Source organism: Pieris napi, chromosome 20 (genome assembly GCF_905475465.1).
Source record: "Pieris napi chromosome 20, ilPieNapi1.2, whole genome shotgun sequence".
NCBI classification, from domain to species: Eukaryota; Metazoa; Arthropoda; class Insecta; order Lepidoptera; family Pieridae; genus Pieris; species Pieris napi.
This window is the reverse complement of record NC_062253.1, coordinates 4,430,865-4,450,853: the sequence shown is the minus strand read 5'-3', so window position 1 is coordinate 4,450,853 and position 19,989 is coordinate 4,430,865. Positions and strand designations below refer to the sequence as shown.

The 19,989-nt window shown below is 34.9% G+C and overlaps 2 protein-coding genes and 1 non-coding gene across 3 annotated transcripts in view; all 3 read right to left on the bottom strand.

Moving 5' to 3' along the window:
* LOC125059934 (tripeptidyl-peptidase 2) overlaps positions 1 to 206 on the bottom strand; it is a 30,934-nt gene extending 30,728 nt beyond the window's left edge. Inside the window, exon 1 of the mRNA XM_047664637.1 lies at positions 26 to 206. Within this exon, the coding sequence (XP_047520593.1) occupies positions 26 to 206 (181 nt within the window). The remainder of the gene's footprint in view (positions 1 to 25) is intronic.
* LOC125059940 lies at positions 137 to 19,965 on the bottom strand. The gene is made up of 18 exons (XM_047664654.1): positions 19,764 to 19,965; positions 18,449 to 18,676; positions 18,095 to 18,256; positions 16,587 to 16,811; positions 15,691 to 15,891; positions 14,491 to 14,650; positions 13,700 to 13,849; positions 11,776 to 11,903; positions 9,483 to 9,584; positions 8,927 to 9,048; positions 7,682 to 7,811; positions 7,165 to 7,315; positions 5,984 to 6,101; positions 5,804 to 5,854; positions 4,972 to 5,119; positions 3,704 to 3,874; positions 2,168 to 2,345; positions 137 to 303 (listed from the first exon to the last, which is right to left on the bottom strand). The coding sequence occupies exons 1-18, from the start codon at positions 19,905 to 19,907 to the stop codon at positions 203 to 205; spliced, it is 2,670 nt and encodes an 889-aa protein (XP_047520610.1). The 5' UTR covers positions 19,908 to 19,965; the 3' UTR covers positions 137 to 202.
* LOC125060054 lies at positions 11,140 to 11,301 on the bottom strand. Its single transcript, XR_007118786.1, has one exon. It is a non-coding gene; the product is annotated as a U1 spliceosomal RNA (small nuclear RNA).
* Positions 19,966 to 19,989: the final 24 nt, after the last annotated feature.

The window sequence follows — 19,989 nt, the reverse complement described above, 5'->3', positions numbered from 1 at the left end:
TTTATAAAAAATATTTTGTACTTACATGAATTTCCATCTTCTATAAAAAAATCTTCAATTTTTTTATTACTTCTTTCGTGCTGATACGATACTGGTAACACCCAATTTGTTGTCAGTTTTTTTTTCTGTATGACCGTAAAATTATTTGTGGAATTGAAGTGAACTCTTTTAATTATGTGGTACGAAATTCTTCCCAGTTTTTTCATAATAACAGCTGGTCTTGGACTCCCAGGATGGGGGCTTTACCATCTTCACAATTTAACTTTAGGCAATGTAAGTGCCCTGTAACTTTTGACTTATACACTGAAAATTGAGAATCTTTGGTTATATCATCACTTGTCTTTTAACAGATAATAAATACTTTTTACAGTTTAATAATTGATTATGGCCTCTAACAATTCTTCTTTCTCTTAATAAGTTTAATTGAGTGTATTGCTTAGGCTATAATATTATAATGTATTCTGCAATTTAGGTACTGGAGGCCAAGGCCAAATAAGCTGAAAGACCATAATAATGTGATAATAATAAAACAACATTCTGTTTTATTTTCAGCATTATCGTCGCGGACTCCACACTTTTTGGGAAAGAAAACAGTACCATAGGGATACAAGACTAACAGGAAACCCATATGTAGTTAATGTAAGACCATAAAACAGTTAATTATACTTTTTTATTTCTCTGGTTTTATACCAATGTATGATCATTTGTAATTTAATATAGGAAAATTATACATGCAGAACAAAGTAACGACTATAGTCAACATGTCACATCAACATATTGCCGTGATTGAAATAATAAAGATCATGATATAGTAGGATGCTCAAAAATTGGAGTTAATATTGATACCAATTTTTAGCTGCTTGGAATCAATATCATTCTTTTCCATTTCTTAAATAGGTACTAACTCTATAATGTTATTATTTCAGGGTCTAGAAAAAATTCCAGATAATTAGAAGAGAAGAAGTATCTTGTAGTTGATATTATTTTAAATCTTATTTAACAATACACAAATTGTAGCATAGAAACTTGTTTTATTATTTTTCAAGAACATGACCATTTATTTAAAACAGTTATTTATTAATGCAGGTTTTAAAACACTAAAGTTGGTAATTAATAGATGTAAAAATAAACTAAAACTAGTAAATAAAAGCTGCCATACACACACACAGTGCAAGTCAATGTAATTTTTTTATAGAATATTGTCCATGTTTAAAATGTATTAAAGTGATAAATTAAATTTTATCAAATAAAATCTGTCTATATCTGTTGACAATAGGTGGTCCTTCCACCCTGAACCTCCCTTGTAATGCAAATTATAGCATATATTAATAGCAAAGACAAACTAATGGATCAGCAATATATATATTTTGTGAAACTATAAAATTTTTTTTTGCTTTAGTGGGATGGCATCTAATAAGCAGAAATCCTTGAATGTTAACATTAGAGTGTTACATGCAAGAAACAATTAGGAAAAGTTAGTTGTTTAACGCATTACTCTGTACTGTTTTCTGTAATGCAAAGTGTAATGTAATGTCATTTTAGTCTCGCTAATCTTGTATACAAAATTTAAAATCAAATTAAAACATCTGGTATATTGATGGTGGTACTGCAAATGTTGTACTTTCAAATCTAACAGTATATTAAAGGTAAATTGACACAGGGATCAAACTTTTTAAACTGGTTTTAATTTTATATTTATTTTTATTATTACTATGTACTATGAATAAATGGTTTTTGTTTGTTTGTAGGTTAAGAAAATTATAAATACTGTATATTTGATTGTTATAAAGATACTACTAATATTTTCATATTATCAGATTTTAACTGAATTCGGGCACACAAATATAACTTATTAATTCGGAGGTAGTCTTTATTAACAGCTTGGCCCCTGAGATACGCGAAATGTGGACAGTGGCAACGTTCCGAATGTGCCGATGTTTTTGGTAGATCATAGATGGACTTAGGTTTAAATATTTTTTCCTCATGTTAATATATTATGATGTAAGTATGTGATAATAGTATGATATATAGGTAGATTTTAGTATGTGATAACAAAATAATCTGAAAATATTAATTATTTTGTTTACCTATGAGTTTTCTCTTTTTAAATTATACGTTATAAACAATTAAAAACGAATTAAATTGATTTTATTAAATTAATGCGTACAACGACACACTTCAGTCATTTGTCTAGCCGTATATGGGGTACACCCAGCTCCGCAGATTTTCCTCGCCTCAACGCTGCCTCGTGGTAGCAATGATCCGGATGTCGTCATTAAATCCACTACGTAGTTAGCACGTAATAAGCCTGCTGGATAACTCTCTTCTTTTTCTAGGGTTTCCCTCTAAAAATATTTAGAAAATGTCCGCTTTAAATTAAGTCAGAATGTAGAAGGCTTGTAATAGCATTTAACAAGAAAATATAAAAAAGCGGCAATTGTATATTAAATTTAAATAATATTTTACTCAAATTATCAAAAATGACACGGCGTGTGTTAAGGCCGATTTACATTATCTTAGTGTTTAGGAGAGTATTTTAGTACAAGTTGAAAGGCAAGTTCTTTAGTGCGTTGCGAGTGAACGTTTACATTTCTTCCAGTAGAGTATCATTACAGCGCCACAATGAACGCGCAACGACGTCGGCAAATACGCTCTATTCTATGCAAAATACTAACTATAAAATAAATAAAATAAAATATGTTTATTATGGAACATAAGATACATGTATCACTTATTCCACGTCATTAAATTTGAATTTGTATATTATATAGTTATGGAAAAAATATAAGACGAGATTTTATTCGAAATAAATAAACTAAATTTAAATAATAAATAAAATAGCTTCTTTTAGGGCAGTGTATGCCGAATGCCTAGCCTGTTTATTTTTGTATAAATTGTTTTTAACGTTCCACAAACATTCGTGAACAACATATTCAGACACAAATCTGATAGTTGTATCTTCCGACCATTTAGCCATCTTTTAAAATCAAAAAACACGCACGCGTTTCACGGCACTTATGCACTCTCCTAAAGATTTTACTAAATTCCTACGTGTTTACACACAACGAGGGAAGAACTCGGGGGGTGCGCGGGCGCGGGAGGGGTATCACTTGAAACAAAAATAAAAAGCGATTCTATTTTGATTCAACTTGAAAGTCAAGTAGAACCGTACTAAAGCAAGTAGCGTTTACTAAAGCAAGTAGCGTTTACATGTTTCAACTAAAGTACTATCCTAAAGCACTCTCCTAAACACTAAGATAATGTAAATCGGCCTTTAGGCACAGAAGGCTGATCGCCTACTTGCCTAATGAAAAGGGTTGTACGCCACAATTTCTGTCAAAAATGAAAAAAAAGCATATATGTCGCAGACAACTAGCTTAATTAGCCGTTCAATAAACAGCCCAGTCGTTTAACTAAACGGCGCCGTTTAGTAGTAGTAGTTTCATCTTTTTTATTTCTGCCAAATAATGACTCTATCGTTCGAATGGCCTAAGCCAGCCAGTTTATTAAATGTTGTAACAAATGCTTCGGCTGAACATCTTTCAGGCCGCTAGTTAAACGGCAAGGCTGTTAATTGAACAGCTAATTAAGCTAGTTGGCTGCGACATATGCTGCATATTATACAAGGTTATACAACTTAATTTAGTTGTATATATTACTATACATCATCATAATAAAAACAATGACGTTAAAGTACACTCACAGGATCCAATTCTGGAATGGCCACCTCACACCATGCATGGGCGCTGGTCTTCCTATGCAAAGCGCAAGGTAAACCCACTCGATCGGCTAACACCTTGTATAAAATAGCTCGTTCTAAAGGACCACCGCAACGAATCCAGCCCAAACCCAGCACGCGAGATCCAAGGTCCTCCTAATGAAGATTATTTAAAGCAATAATATTATATTTTCCTTCTACGAAAGTATAGAAGTATGTAACATCCTAGGGAGCCTTCAAGTATTACGTAACAAATTGGAGGGGGGGGGGTTTCCTTTGTAAAACGTTACAACGCGGGGTGGGGATTGAATTACGCGTTATTGTTAATATTATTTTCGACTATCCAGTACTTTACACCACATAATGGTAACTTTTAGGTATAAAGAGTCACTAGGTGGTCACGAAACGTTTTATTATACTTGGGTACAGAAAAACGTTACGGTACGTTACATGGGGGGGGGTCAATAATCTACAAAAATTGCGTGACGTAATACTTGAACGCTACCTGGGAGACCAGTGGCATAGCAAGGCAACCAAGGGCCCTGGGGCAAATTGAAAAATGGGGCCCCCTGCTGTGTAAACTGATTAGGTTTTATCAAATAAAAATATGATATACAAATACTTTAAAAATGCTAAGCTACTTAAGCTACTTTGTGCACTGCAGGGCACTCAAACAACTGTTGTTTAACTCTTTCTTATAAATGCATCTAATCTCGAATTCCAAAACGCACATATTATCATTTATCACTATCCGTCAAATTGACGACACTGCCAACCTACAGAAAGAATTTAGGGAAATTCCCTAGGCATAACTTTTGAATTTCTCTCAACTGAGTTGTCATGATTAAAGTGGGGTTGCAACCTGTCATATTTATTTTGAAAATGGGAGAAATTTCCAAAATTTCAGTTCGATCGAGATTTCTGGTAAGGATTTGAGGGCCCCCTGAGCTTCAGGGCCCCGGGGCACTGCCCCGCCTAGCCCTTAGGTAGCTACGCCACTGTGGGAGACCCTTTTTTACCTAGACGTATGAAACTGGAAATATATAGTCATATCTGCCAACTATACAATTAAACCTTGGTATGGCAAATCGTTGAAGAGCCATAACACGGAATTAAGTATGTAGCAAATAAAGTGGGCTGCAAAGTTCGTAGGTCACATAGACGCTACTAGTAATAAATTTTCTCGTAATTAGACAAGTGTTTAGCCAAGGATACTTGATACTCGAACTACATACTATATTATTCCAAAATACCATCAAATCGGCCAAGTGCAGATCAACACTAGACATACTGCAGTCACGTTCTTGCGTTAAACCACTCATTTGCTCCACCACAAACTCGGCTAAGAGTTGAGCGCGCTGTTTCAGCGATGACGTGACTTCTTCGCATTTGTCACGATATCTACATTGTTAAGAAAGTTATGAATTTTTACAAGTCTCAGTTTTCAGCGCTTTATAAGGCACTTAGTGCCGCTGCCACTTTGTAGAACCAGCTAGTAGAGGTATAGCCAGTAGAGGTATTTCCAAACCGATACAACTTAGGTTCCTTCAAGAAAAGAGCGTCCCATTCTCTGAAAGGTTGCACTTCCGCTAGCCCCCGGCGTTGCAGGTGTCCATTGCCAGGGCGGCAGTTATTCAAAGTGTCAAAATGTCGTTACAGATACCGGCAAACATCTTGAACAAATGTCCTTGACTGCGCAGAAGCGATTTTTAGGTATCGATGGGATGGGCGGCGGCGGGAGTGACGTGTCGATCGCGTGATTGGTAAATCGTTGACGTTTGAATTTGACGTTTGTGTCCCAGATGCGTAAACTTTCCCCCACTCCCTTGTATAATGCTCAAGATGTTTGCGGGTATCTATATTTAAACTAGTTTCATAAAATAACTAAAATATATTTTCTTGATAATTTTTCTTTTTTATTGCCTTCTATGTTTGAGATATTGGGAGCAAGACATTCCGATTAAAATGGTCTCAAGTGGTTAAATCTCATTTTTAACCGACGAAAAAAGGAGATTTAAAATTAAAGAGAATAAGGGAGAATTTTAAAATTTACCTTTTTTTTCTGTAAATATAATACAGTGTTACCTGACTTCGAAATGAGCATCTTCTATTTCAAAATAATGCAACGACTTTGCTCTGAAATTAAATGCAACACATTAATCGGCTAGCTGCAAATAAATCACAAAAAGATTTTTACTATTCACGTTTTACTGTATTTATGGATGACCCAATGTATAAATTGTTCTAAGAAATATAGTTTCTTACGGATCTCCAAACCAAATCTTTAAGCGTAGCAAGTAATTTCGTAAATTCACATCATCAGGCAACTTTGGCAGGCGCAATCGACTTGCTTGAGACGTAAGCGTCGGATCTGATGCAAAATCTAAAAATATTTTATTATAATTACTTTAAAACAAATAATTAAACATAACGTAATGAATTAAACTTATGTTAAATTGACTTAACTTTTAGTTTTTCTATTTATATTATCATGTTATTTTAGAATTAGGAAATTACATTTGTTGTCATATCAAACTAAGGTTCTTTCATATACATACATATTTTGTAATTTAAGCTAATTTTTGTAATACATATTTATCTTTGCAAACTTATCAATTATTATCATTATGTTTGTACACGCCGTCCGCACCTAATATCGAGGCCACACATTGGTTATAATTTGTATTTATTTATGATTGGACAATTCACACCAATTGACCTAGTCCCATGCTAAGCTGGTGAAGCTTGTGTTATGGGCAACGGATATACATACATATTATACATAGATAGACCAAACACATATAAATACATATTTAAACACCCAAGACCTAAGCACAACACCAAATGCTCATCATGATGTTTGTCTTAGCCGGGGATCGAACCCGGGACTAATGGATTCGCAGTCAGGGGTACTAACCACTAGACCAATGAGCCGTCAAAATAACTAACTTCCTTCTTTTCTTTTTCTTATGTTGATAGCCTCATATGGCCTTGTTGCTATGTATAAATAATAAAATAAACCATGTTTTTTTTTTATAAATGGAATGCCGGTGTCGGCCTTAATGGCCTTACCAGCTCAGCTCGGGCTGTTTTGGCAAGAGTAACTCGTCCGGAATATGCGTATTCCCGCGACAAGGGCATCTCCTGCGAGACTCGGACTTCGGCTTGGGCCGTCGCGGGGTGGTCAATCGCCTGATGGGCAGAATGGAGGCTCACTGGAGTGAGCAAAGTGCGAAGTAAAGGTCCACGCCTTCCCCGGTGAAGGCGCTTTTTAACCCTAATCTGATTTTGACTATTATTTGCCCATATTTCTTAATTTTTCGTTAGCTACCGTGATTGGATCATCATTGGATTGGACATATCGGGGCCTCATACGGGCCTTTTTTGTCGGGAAGGGAAATAAACTATGAAATGCTATGATATTTATAAATGTTACGTAAACATACGTGGCGTCCGAATATCCGAAGTCGATACAGCGTCATACGGCTGATGGAACATACTGATGAAGACAGGTTCATGATGGGGTGGAGTGCTTTCAATCAATTGCTGTATGGTGGGGAATTCACCAGCTAGCTTCTTTAGTACGTAAAATCCTTCCTAAATGGACAATATTTGTGACAGTATGTCTATTAATATTTCTTTATACATATGTATTTTGCAATGCAATTATACTTTGTTTAGACAGTCAGTTACAGCGCGTTCGGGGCATAAATTTTCTTAAAAACTTACCCCTTTATTCATAAACCACAATAATATTCGTCCGTATAATAATAATTTATTTAGTTTTAAATTACATAAAACAGTTTTAAGAACTATTTTCTTCAAAATTTAAGTGTACATAGTTGTTGTTGACAAACGGTAGTCAATATGTAAGAATATTTAAGAATCGAAATTATTACTCAAAATCAGTCTTAAATTTGAAAAAGTATTATGCGCTGTGGAATGCTCTAACGCCGGGATTACCTGAGTAAAATCGTTGATGTCAAGTAGACCTGTATAGGCCAGTTTAGCAGAGGGATGTTGGCGGAAGATCGCCTCCAGCGCCGGCTCCCACGCACTCACTGTGTACCTTGCTTGTTTGTTTTCAACCATACTGATAGGAAATTTTAGTTTTACTTCTAGCAGTCAAAATACACCGTAGAAAAAATGTTATGGTATTTTTATAATAACGCAAGGGTGTAATATATACATATCTTCGTTACAGTACAAGGAAAGTACATTTAAATAAAAATCATATTTTCCTATATTGAGATAAAATTCATTCATGCAACGACGGCAAAACGTTCAAGATTAAAGGAATACCTACGACCGTTAACTTAGAAAAGGATACGATTGTTTTTTAATGTTCTTTTTTTTATGTTCAGAATTGTCGTATGAATATTTAAATAAATCATAACTATATGCAGCCTATTCAAACAAAATTTGTAAAGACACCGTAGCATGTTGAGGTAAGGTAAGAATGTAAATAAAAATGAAAAGCACATTCCGTTTGATTGTAATTAGTGACTACGATCCAATAGACAACGTCTTTGTCGGAGAGTTGTAATTTTTAGGCCCGGCGCCCATTATCGGCATCGGCAAGGAAAAGGACCCTTCGGCATCCTACATGCAAGCGCACACTATCGGCAATTATGCTTTGGCATGCTGCAACGTTCTTAGGGATGCCGCACCGTCCTGTAGCTTGCCGAAGCGTCTCAATATCGTATTTCTCATCATAACAGTCTCAGAGTTGTCAAACTATCCCCCGAGTGTTGCCTCGGCGCCGGCGGCGTACCGCAGGATGCGGAAGCATCCCGAAGCATTCTCAAGGCTGCCGATACACCTGCAGCCTCAAGCATACCGAAGCGGTATTTTTGTTATTACGACCACATAGCACGGTAATTTCTACTTTATTGCCATTATGTTATAGGTAGTATATTGCTATTTGCCACCTAAAATCCTCAGTCGTACCGATGCCGATAATGGGCGCCGGGCCTTAAATAGAAAAGGGGGGCTAACGGGCTGCTCATCTGATGTTAAGTGATACTGCCAGAGAGCTGGCATTGGCTTCTTAATACGCTCTTTTATTGAAGGACTTTAAGTCGGTTCGGAAATACTTGGCACGACAAAAACTGCCTTAAATAAAGCTCAATTGTAAAGTGCCTAGTGAGACCTCCAATTTAGAGGCTTGTGAGGTCTATTTAAATTTTTGTCATAATTTCTACTAACTAATGTACTGTGCCCAACTCCACATAGACGTCAGCCCCATCTTCTGTTACGCTGGCGAATATCAACTGACACAAAGCAGTGCGTAGACCGATATGCTCAATGTGTAGGTTATTTGAAATCACCTGTACAATACTTAGAGTATTAGGATTCGAAAAAATTGGGCCGGAAATCAAAGCCAAGATGTTCATGAATGTTAGCAAAAATATTTCTAGACGACTTGCATTTTTCATCTTTAACCACTTTCTTACAAACAAAATTTTCGCTATCGATTCAAATTGAACATTCACTAAAAATCTTTAGCAAAATCTTCTCAACGTGTCCTATGCTGACACTGAAAGTATTCTTCTTGTAGGTACAACAGTAGTTTATTAAATTGTATGTGCTATGTAGAATTATTAAGTCAAGTACCTAAAATTATTAATATGTCAAATGGAAGAGACTATCTGCCCACGACAGAAATGCACTTTCTTTCATATTGATTTTCTGGTGTTAGAAATATTAAGTTATATATTTGTTACAAAAACAATTAACATATAATTTTTAAATAGATACTGACTTCTTCTCCTTGTTTAGAAGTAAAAAGATCTTTAGCCAAATCTTCTTTCATCAAGCCACTTAGAACTGTGCATGTCTTTATTTTCAGGCAAATATCGATACGCTGAAAGTGATAACAATAATATATAGGTATATTAGATATTAATAAATAATAATTATTGTATTAAATGAAATTCAGAGAAAATTGTACAATACTTGATATTAGGGATGTGTAAAAATAATCGATTATTAAAAAAATCTATTTTAATCGATTTTTTTTTAAAGTGAGAATCGATTTTTTACGCGATTTTTATATTTAAAATAATCGATTATTTTTATAATTGAAAATCAATCACAGTCGATTTTTTATCTGCCACCTCCCGACATTATGTCTGATCTTATACAACCCGGACCTCGAACTATTAGGGATATTCGATATACAACGATGTTTACAATGCGATATATTAAATCCAATTCTTTGAAGATGTATTGATATACTCGATACATTGATGTTTTTTTGTAAAACATCGAAAGGATAATAAAACCAGTTAATTTTACAAAAACTCAAGTTTGAATGGGACACTATAATTTAAAAGTAAAATAAATTTATTCAGCAGCACAAGACTACATACAATTAAAAAGAAAACAAAAATACTGCATGTGCTACTGAAAAGGCATACGCCATACACTCAGCATTTATCAAATTTCACCTAAAATCTATCAAAACGAGATTAAGTTAATTTCGATTTTGATTATTCTTAAGCGTTAATTTGTGTTTATAAATTCTATTGTTTATTTTTAATTTAAAAAAACCATGAAAAATTAAATATTTAGGGTGTTTATTTTGAAATTAATTCAAAAATTAGGAAAAAATCGGTTAATAAAAAAAATCGATTATTCTTTTAAGAAAAATCGATTTCTCATGCTACAAAAATAATCGATTTTTTAAGCAGAATGTCACATCCCTAGTTGTCAGATGATATTATTAAAAAAATATAGTAAGGGCCGAAACACATAAGCGCGTTGCGGCGCCGCGCCGCTGAAATCGGCAGTGCGCTATAGCGGTGCGGCGCCGCAACGCACGACGTGAATTCCAGCGTTATGACGTCATACTTGTTGACAAGGATGCAGTTTGTTTCTAACACTCTTGCAAACAACACGTGTATATATTTTGATAACTCGCTTAATAGCTCTTCAAATGATGATATACTCATTCTAAAGTAGGCAACAAATTTTTTTTCGTCTATCTTTAATGCTTCGTATTTTTTAGAAAAGAACTCGCCATTTGGATTCATACCCTTACTTAATGGATGTATCCAGTATCTTCTTTGCCGTATTTTTAAGATAGAATAATGTCTTCTTAATAACAAATAAGCAATAAGTTTATTACGATCCATCGCAGAGAGACGTCTATCCACACTCAAAAATCACGAGAAAATGGTTGCCCTACCATAATGCCCTGTTTCGCGACGCCGCAACGCGGCAACGCAACTGCCGATTTTGGCGTTGCGGCGCCGCAAAAATAAGCAGTTTGCGTTATGTGTTTCGGCCCTAAGAGTAACTAAATAAATTAATTTAGTCACTCTTACTAGTTACTATATTTTTTGAATAATATCAACCATATTAAATTAGTAGTTATCACTAATCACTAGTTGATATAAATATCTATATTAATTATGGGGGGACGGCGCGTACGCAGTCCCCACTACCAAAAATTACGCGTCCGAGTTATCCACATTAGGGATAATCGCAGAGGTCAACCCTACCGCAGTGCAATGGTAGAGTCTCGCTCTGGGGGAACCGCCTTCCTGATCACGGTGTCCCCTACGCCAGGTAAGTATGATTTCCTTGATGTCGCGCTAGATCTTAAACAGCAATGCCAGTATTTCGATACCGCGTTTTAAAAATCTATGTCAGCGCATGGCGCCACCTCCTGTTGATATATAGTACTTCATAGGAATGATTATATTGCTGATAGCGCCATCTAGGCAAACATTTCAAAACTATCTAAAAGCATTGTTTAGGGAATTTTGAATAATTTCAGATATCAGTGCCATCTTTTCGAATTAGTTTACACTTTTCTTGTACTGAAGCAAGCTTCCAAATTATAGTTTTTGAGCATGATATAAATAGATTGTAATAATATTATCGTCGAAACTCATTTTAAAGATTAAGTGTTTTTTAAATATATTTTTGTTATGTATTGTGGTAACGTTATTACATTATAATATCAATTTTTTATTTTGTTAGGAATACGTACTTAAAATTTCTTCTTATTATCGTACAATAACATTTTCATTATATTTAATAATTACTTGTAATATATTAAGCAGCTCAACCATGAATTCCGGGTTAAGCATAGCTCGTGTGCTCACGTGGTAGTTCTGCAAATTGATATAGCACTGTACCGCTAGCCTTTGCGCCTCAATTGGGGTATCTTTAACTGAAAATTTATTTCATCGTCGTCTATTATTACAAAGAGTAACAAATCATACTCCACGCATCCCAAAACTTACATTGAAACTATTTAAAAACAAGAAAATTGACAAAAAATTCGGTAGTGTATCTTTGTAGTAATCTTTGGGATTGAATCTTTAACATAACAAACAGTTAACATAAATCGCTCGCCCCGGCAATATTTACTGCTCAAAACAAGTAGCGGAACAAGATTTTTCTCCTTCCTATTGCTTAAACTAAAATTAGATTTAAATTAACTTGTACGCCATTTTTTACCTTGTTAATTTGTTAATTACTACAATTAATAAAAAAAAAATCAATTTGTATTTTTTTTATTAAAAAAAATTAAAATGTGCATTGTAGACGAAAAACAAAGTGACGTCTTTGAATTTTCATTACTTTCTAATCACAGAAAACACATTTTAAGTAGTTTTTTTCAATCTTTTGAGTATTAATAGAAATTGAAGTGAGCCTTTTGAGTATTGTTATTCATTGAAGCGAGTGAGTTTAGGTCATAATGCCAGATCTGACTGAATTGCATGTCTCCCGAGCAATCGCTTTGCTTGAAGAGGGTCGAACTATGCGTTATGTAGGAAATGATCTAGGAGTAGCCCCTTCTGTTATCTACAGACTTTGGAAGCGATACCGTGAGACGGGAGAATACTCACGAAGGCGTGGTCAAGGTCGAAAGAGAAAACTGTGCTTTACGTAACCGCACCACAACTGCAAGAGATCTACAAAATACACTAAGGACGGCTACTGGTGTAGAAATTTCCGACCAGACGGTAAGAAATAGGATGTTGGAAGCCAATTTGAGATCACGCCGATCAGTTCGGGCTGTGCGTCTAACAATTCAACATAGACAAGCTCGCCGACAGTTCGCGCAAAATCACGCTAATTGGCAACTTTTCGACATTGGAGGCCAGTGCTTTTTACTGACGAATTACGATTCCGTCTAACACGTTGCGATGGTCGTCTCCGTGTTTACAGACGCCCAGGCGAGCGATACAGTGCAGCAGCAGTCCAGGAATATGACAAATTTGGATGCGGCTCTGTGATGGTTTGGGGCGGAGTTAGTTTGGACGAGCGCACAGATCTCGTCGTTGTTCCCGGGCGCTTGTGTGCTCAAACTTACATTGAAAATGTGCTCAAAGATCATGTTAGGCCCGCAGCATATGGTATGGGCCCAGATTTTCTTTTAATGCAAGATAATGCCAGGCCGCATACTGCAGCCATCACGTCAGATTACTTACGACAGCAGGAAATCCGTGTAATGCAGTGGCCTTCCATGAGCCCTGACCTAAATCCAATTGAACACATTTGGGAATTGCTTGACAGGCGCATCCGGAAGCGTCCGATTGCACCTCAAACACTGCAGCAGCTCACTGAAGCGTTGATTGAAGAATGGGAGCGAATTCCACAAGAAGATATTCGGAGGATCATACGAAGCATGCCGCGTCGTTGTCAAGCCGTGATTAGGGCTCATGGAGGCCACACACGTTACTGAAAGTCACTAAAGACGAATATTCAAACGATATAAAAATATTTCTTTGATGGACCTTTTTTATCACCAATTAGTTTTTCGTCTACAATGCACATTTTAATTTTTTTTTAATAAAAAAAATACAAATTGTTTTTTTTTATTAATTGTAGTAATTAACAAATTAACAAGGTAAAAAATAGCGTACAAGTTAATTTAAATCTAATTTTAGTTTAAGCAATAGAAAGGAGAAAAATCTTGTTCCGCTACGTTTTTTTAATGTGTATATTATAAGAACTTACATTTCTTATTAATATTCCTCAGCGAGGCAAACGTCTTGGGCTCAATAAGACTAAAGGCCGCCTTTGGTATAATACGACACAATTCGGCAAGTGCGCGTATAGCGTTCATCCGTATATAAAACCATACAGCCGCATCATCCGCTAGGATTGCTAAAATATAAACACTAATTTTTTTTTACTTATATTTTAACAAAATACTATAAATCAGTGGCGCAACAACTTATATAGATTTCTGTATTATTTGTCAATCTAATAGGCAAGTAGGAGATCAGCGTCCGGTGCCACATGCTGAATTTTTGGGTCTAAGGCAAGCCGGTTTTCTCACGACGTTTTCCTTTACCGTATGAGCGAATATTAAATGTACATATTTAAAGTCCATTGGTGCACAGCCGGGAATCGAACCTACGACCTCAGGACAGGATGTGAGTCTTATATACTTTACAATGCATATAAAAATGTTTCTTCTAAGTCAAAATATTTTTTATAACATTTGAATTTTTTGGAATTCAAATAGAAACATTAAAAAAATAATACATACGCGATTTCAAGTATCTTTGTTTTATAAATTTTTCAAAAAATTTACTGCTTTTGTTTTATAAAGAACAAATCGATTTTATTTTCCCTCACTAAGCATAAGATTCTCCTAATACAATGGAATAAGGTTTAAAATGCAAAGCACGCATTTACTATTAATAGTCTAGCTAAGAAAACCTTACGAGTCGTAGAAATTACGACTGGTAATTCTGTTATACAACCCGGGTTATAATGTGTTTAACTTAAAATTGTCTTACCACAGAGAGCTTCTATAATGTTGGTATCTGACATTCGAACAGCGGCCGGCAAAAGCTTTGTCATGTTGGCAACTCCCATTGCAGCATCAGCGAGCAATTCCACATTCGAACTTAGCAGTTGGTGACAGAATACAAGATCTGTGCCCGTTTCATACAGAGCCTGCACGCCAGCAGAACATTTATAATAAAACAAAACTGCCAATAAATGTCTCGAAATATTGAACTAGCTGGCCTGGCGAACATCGTACCGCCTAACAGTCGATTCTTTATTTGTTTAAAATACTTATTCTGCTATTCGGGACACCGGTCTAGCTAGTAAGATAAAAAAAGAAAATTGATAAGACAACAAATACATTATGTCAAAAAATAAAAATTTACCTTCCCGGAACCCCTCCACTAACACTTGAACTTTATGCTATGGTATTAAAGTTCAAATTGACTTTTAAGTATTATTACGAATATTTTGTATGGGAATATAGAAAAGTGTTGTTTTTAGACTTTTTCACTCCATTTTTTTTAAATTTTCTCCGTCAGAACTGTCCTCGTACTTCAAGGTATATTATAAAAAAAAATCAGACATATCGGTCAAGCCGTTTTCATGTTATGTCGTGACAACGGAAAACGGGTTTCAGTTTTATATATATAGATATAGATTATTCTGTGAATGACGTGAGTAAAGATCCCGCAAGCTCAAATATTGCGTCTAAGGCGAGAAGATAATCTTATGTGCCTGACAAATAATTGCCAGAAATCATGGTTCAATCAGGTTATGCATGTTATTCAGCTCAAAAGAATCAGATTATTCATAGCAGTGACTGTACCTAATACCAAGACTTGAGATCCTCAAGCTTTTCTTCGTGTAGGCTAATCTCCGGAACTATTGTTGTTTATTAGTTCATTTATTAAGGAACAATAACATCGTGATACGACTAAATTAATGCGAGCAAAATCGTAGGACACAGTTAGTAAGATAATAATAGGCATATATTATAAAAGAAGAATGAGTACCTGAATTAATATGAATGCAGTTATAGTTTTAAAATTAAATAAGTGTAGTTTCGAGAATATTAAAACTAAATTAGTATAGTTCACAGAGTAATAAAACTAAATAAGTAAAGTTTACAGAGTATTAAAACTGAATTAGTATAGTTTCGAGAGTATTAAATCTAAATTAGTATTATATGTGATTATAAAACTCACGTCACGCCCATTGGAGTTAAATGACATTTTGGTAAGCACACCAAGGCAATGTGGTTTCATAGCGGGCAGGGCCATCTCCAGATATGCGAGTAGCCGTAAAATACAACCTGACTGGTAGAGATGGGCCGCATTCTCTTCTGTCTCTACGTAGTTGCGTAGAACTCCCAGCACTTGAGTATGGACATCACGGAACTCGTAGGACTAAATAGATTAGATCTAATAAACAATTTGTATTTTTGTATTTGCCGCGCTTAGTGGTGATGTGGAACCAGCTGCCCACTAAACTATTTCCAAATAAATTCGACTAAGGCTCCTTCAGGAAAAGAGTCCAATTCGTAAAAGACCGGCAACGCACTCGCGAGCCCTATGGCATTAAGAAAATTGGCTATTTTTTTGCGCGGCGGTATCACTTAACATCTGGTGAAGTGGTGAGCCTCCTGCCCGTTTGCCCCCTGTTTTATAAAAAAATAATAATATAATCGTGTTCGAGAACTGTAGCAATGTTTTTCATAGATATTTTTTTGTATTATAGTTTACGGTCTCCGATATTATTCAATAAAATAATTGTCTTGATCTTGTGTAAATTTCAAAAATATTGATGAATAGTGTAGGCCTAGTGGTTTCAGCATGCCACTCTCACCCATGAGGTCATAGGTTCCATCCCCGACTGTGCACTAATGGACTTTCTTTCAATGTGCGCATTTAACTTTTGCTCGAACGGTGAAGTCCCAAAGAGTCGAGGGCGTGTGTCACGCACAGGTTTTTATTTTACGCAAAAGCAAGAGCAAGTTACAGTTATTATTTAATTAATTATATTTTACCACTAGACTAACTCTAATTACAGATTAAGCTATTAAACCCTATAAATAATAGAAAAAGGATTAAAAATAAATTACCTCAAGTATATCACATAAATCCAATACACCAGTAGACGCTCTGAAGGATTTCTGGACTACCTGGTCCTTGTATCTGCAGATGAGCTGGTCAACTGTCTTAAGAGCGGCGTGCTGAATAGCCAAGTATGGACTCTGCATCAAAGCCAACAGAGAAGCCCAACTGAACTGCTGGTTCTTGGTTACTTCAGATGCACATACGGGGTCTTCGAGGAGGTTACTTAGTGTCTATGGAAAAGTTAGTATGAACTACATAAGTGTACATTGTGTTACCTATAAATGATTTTGACTTTGACATATTTCAAATTAGGACATTGAGGTCAGTGAAATTCTATTGGACTTTGAAACAGCGCTGGTAAATTTTCGGTTTATTTATTTACGTACCACCTCATAACGTAATATTTAAATAAAACTTCTTAAATAGTCTTATTACATTATTTATTCAGTTCACTGTTCAACCTTTCAGTAGTCGCAGTCAGAGACTTCCGCCCATTTAGCGTTAAGTAAATTTTTATTATTTAAATGCTTTAAGTAAGTTTCTTTTTAACAGATTTTTTGAAGTTATACTTCTTTAGGCGCGTTATGAAAAATTGATGAGAGTGAAATTTTACGATGCGCGCGCACCGTGACAAAAAATTAACAGAATGAAGTTAGTGGCGCATGTTGGCACGCACGCCGCCTCTGTTCACTGTGTATTTATATTTATAATATTTATCCACATGCTTTGAGTTTCTACATTTAAAACACGTGTTTTCATTTTGTTTTCATTTTACAATTGCAAATTATAAAATTAATATTATTAATTAATTATTATTATTAATTAATAAGATATATTAATATTATTATTAATTAATAAGACGCACATATAAATGTGCGTCTGAATTATAATAAGAAATGTTTTAAATTGAATATTTAAATCAATACTAATTAAAATTAGAAAATAATAATAAATATAATATTAATAAATATTTATTTATTTAATTTTTCAAATGTAAACTGAACTTTATTGATGACTCCTTTTCCAGTCTTTGATTATTTAATTGTTATTAATTATTTGCATGCAATCAAAAACTATTTTTAATAATGCCAAAGTAGTATTACTTCTTACGCGCGTACATAAGTACACGCACCCTTTTTTTATTAACAACACTTAGTATGTTTAGGACAATTTTCCTGAGATTGTAGATAATAGAATAGGCGATAGTGATTTTATGCTTCCTTCTTAAACGATTGCATATTTTTATTAGCCTAGGTCTAACAGTCAACAAATCGCACTCGCCCACACCTTAGGGACCGTTTAAGTATTACGTAAGTACGTACGTATTTACTGCAATTAATCCCCCCCCCCCCCCCTCTTTTGCTCTATCTTTACAGCAAAAGTAAGCAAAGCTCTCAAAAATAATAGTACATAAACGTATTAATTTTTTATGGGAAGCCTCGAAAATGCATTTCGTTTTCAAGCATAGACAATGTGTGGGTAATATGTGTAAAAAAGTAAATAATATACTCACTTGTAAGCAATTCTTCTGTACGTCAGGATCGAGACTATTCTTCATCCGATTACAAAGACTGTTGAGTATATTACAAGACACCAGCTGTTCACAGCCGATGGGTTCACGTGTTAGCTCGGACAAAACCAACGACGCAAATTCGAGCACGAAGACATCTTCTATCTATAATTGTTTTTTTTTAATTATAGAAATTTTACGTTACTTTAATTAAACAGAGTGAGTTATAAAATTACACTACTTTTTTACAACGCACACATAAAAGTATATAAATAAAATACGTACATACAGAGTTCCTACGAGACACAAAATATAGCTATACACTACAAACTAAATACAGTGTAAACAAAAGCATACCTTCACCAACATATAAGCAATTTTTCTTAAATTCTGAGGATTAGCGAGAACTTGTTCTGGTCCTCTTGGAAGCTGACAGAGCTGGGCTAAAGCCTTTAGCGCAAACCTCTTTATATTCAGCTCAGGATGTTCCACATGAAGTAGGATATACCTTATAGCGTTGAGGTCAAACAAAACCTGACGATTTTGAAACTCTTGCGCGGAAAACTTGGTTATGGCTCGAAGTGTCTGAAAATGAAATTTATTATTATCAAAGATCTGTATATTATTATTGCATGCACAGCTTGAGGGTAACTCACATATAACTAACAATAAAGGGGTAGGCAGAATGCCTATTTGCCTTAAAAGTATCAATTACAGGACAACATTATTTCAGAAGTCAAGTTTTCTCAAAGATGTTTCAAGATATTCTGCCACTATCTAATATATAAAATTCTCGTGTTTTCTTGAAAATTTGTGTGCATATCGGTTAGATCTGCGAATCGGACAACATTTATTTTTCCCCAAAATTTTTATTTTTTAAACATTTTTTTTTTGTTTTTATTTTTTTATCATACAGCATACAAAAATACATACAACACTTAATTTTCAACCCTCAATCAACCCATATTTTTTATTTGGTAATTAAAAACTTATGAATTGAACTCTGAGGTTTATATAGAGAAAAATTCACGGAAAAACCTAAAAGGTTTTCATTCCGGAACACCGAACAGTCTCTGGGGTAGAATAGCAAAATGTTCCTGTTTATTGTGTTGCTAATTACAAACAGCGTGAGCGAGACATGAGAATTTAATATATTAGATTAACAGGAGTGTTTGATAATGGATATTGAAAACCAATGAAACTTTTATCCATAGTGGAGCTTGAATCTACTCTTAAAAAAACTAGTAGCACTCGGGGACTGCCGCGGTAAAGCTATTGCATACCATTTTTTATCAACTTATGCAGTTATAATTATTTATTTATTTTTTATTTATGCAGTATTTGTTTTTCTTTGATATTAATTCAAGTTTTTTCTTTGATATTATTTCAATCTACCACTCTACCAGACTCAGACTAAAACCCCTATATAGTTTATCTCACTCTAACGCGTACCGGCTGCACCGGCCGCGCACACGCTACGTCACCGATCTCGTCAGAGAGATGGGAATGCGCTATGCATTTTGTCCCACTTTAACGCGTATTTGCCGCACCTATATTACGTCATCGTGTGTTAGGTTTTATTCGTTACGTAATTTCTTGATTCGGTCGCCGCGCTCAAAGCCCGCGATAAAATCTACGCAATAGCTTAAAAGTCTCAATAGTTATAAAATACCTGACACAATATTTCTGGTTCACGTGATTCCAAGAGCAATATAGAAGTGTAGGCACTTTCCGGGGTAATATTATAAGGATGGAATGTCAGATCCTTTTTATCCGCAGAGCGGTTTTCTCTTTCCTTTTGCAAAGGTTTCGCCATGATTTAAGCAAATATCTCGTATATTTAAAATATATATAAATAAAGTAATTTGACGTTGTCCATCACCTATACATAGTCGTCA

Coding starts and splice junctions, on each gene's coding strand:
- LOC125059940 (XM_047664654.1), bottom strand. CDS start 19,907: ATGGCGAAACCTTTGCAAAAGGAAAGAGAAAACCGCTCTGCGGATAAA. Junction 15,892..16,586: donor ATTTATGTGATATACTTGAG/GTAATTTATTTT, acceptor TAATCTATTTAG/TCCTACGAGTTCCGTGATGT. Junction 11,904..13,699: donor GAGGAATATTAATAAGAAAT/GTAAGTTCTTAT, acceptor ATAAATTTTCAG/TTAAAGATACCCCAATTGAG.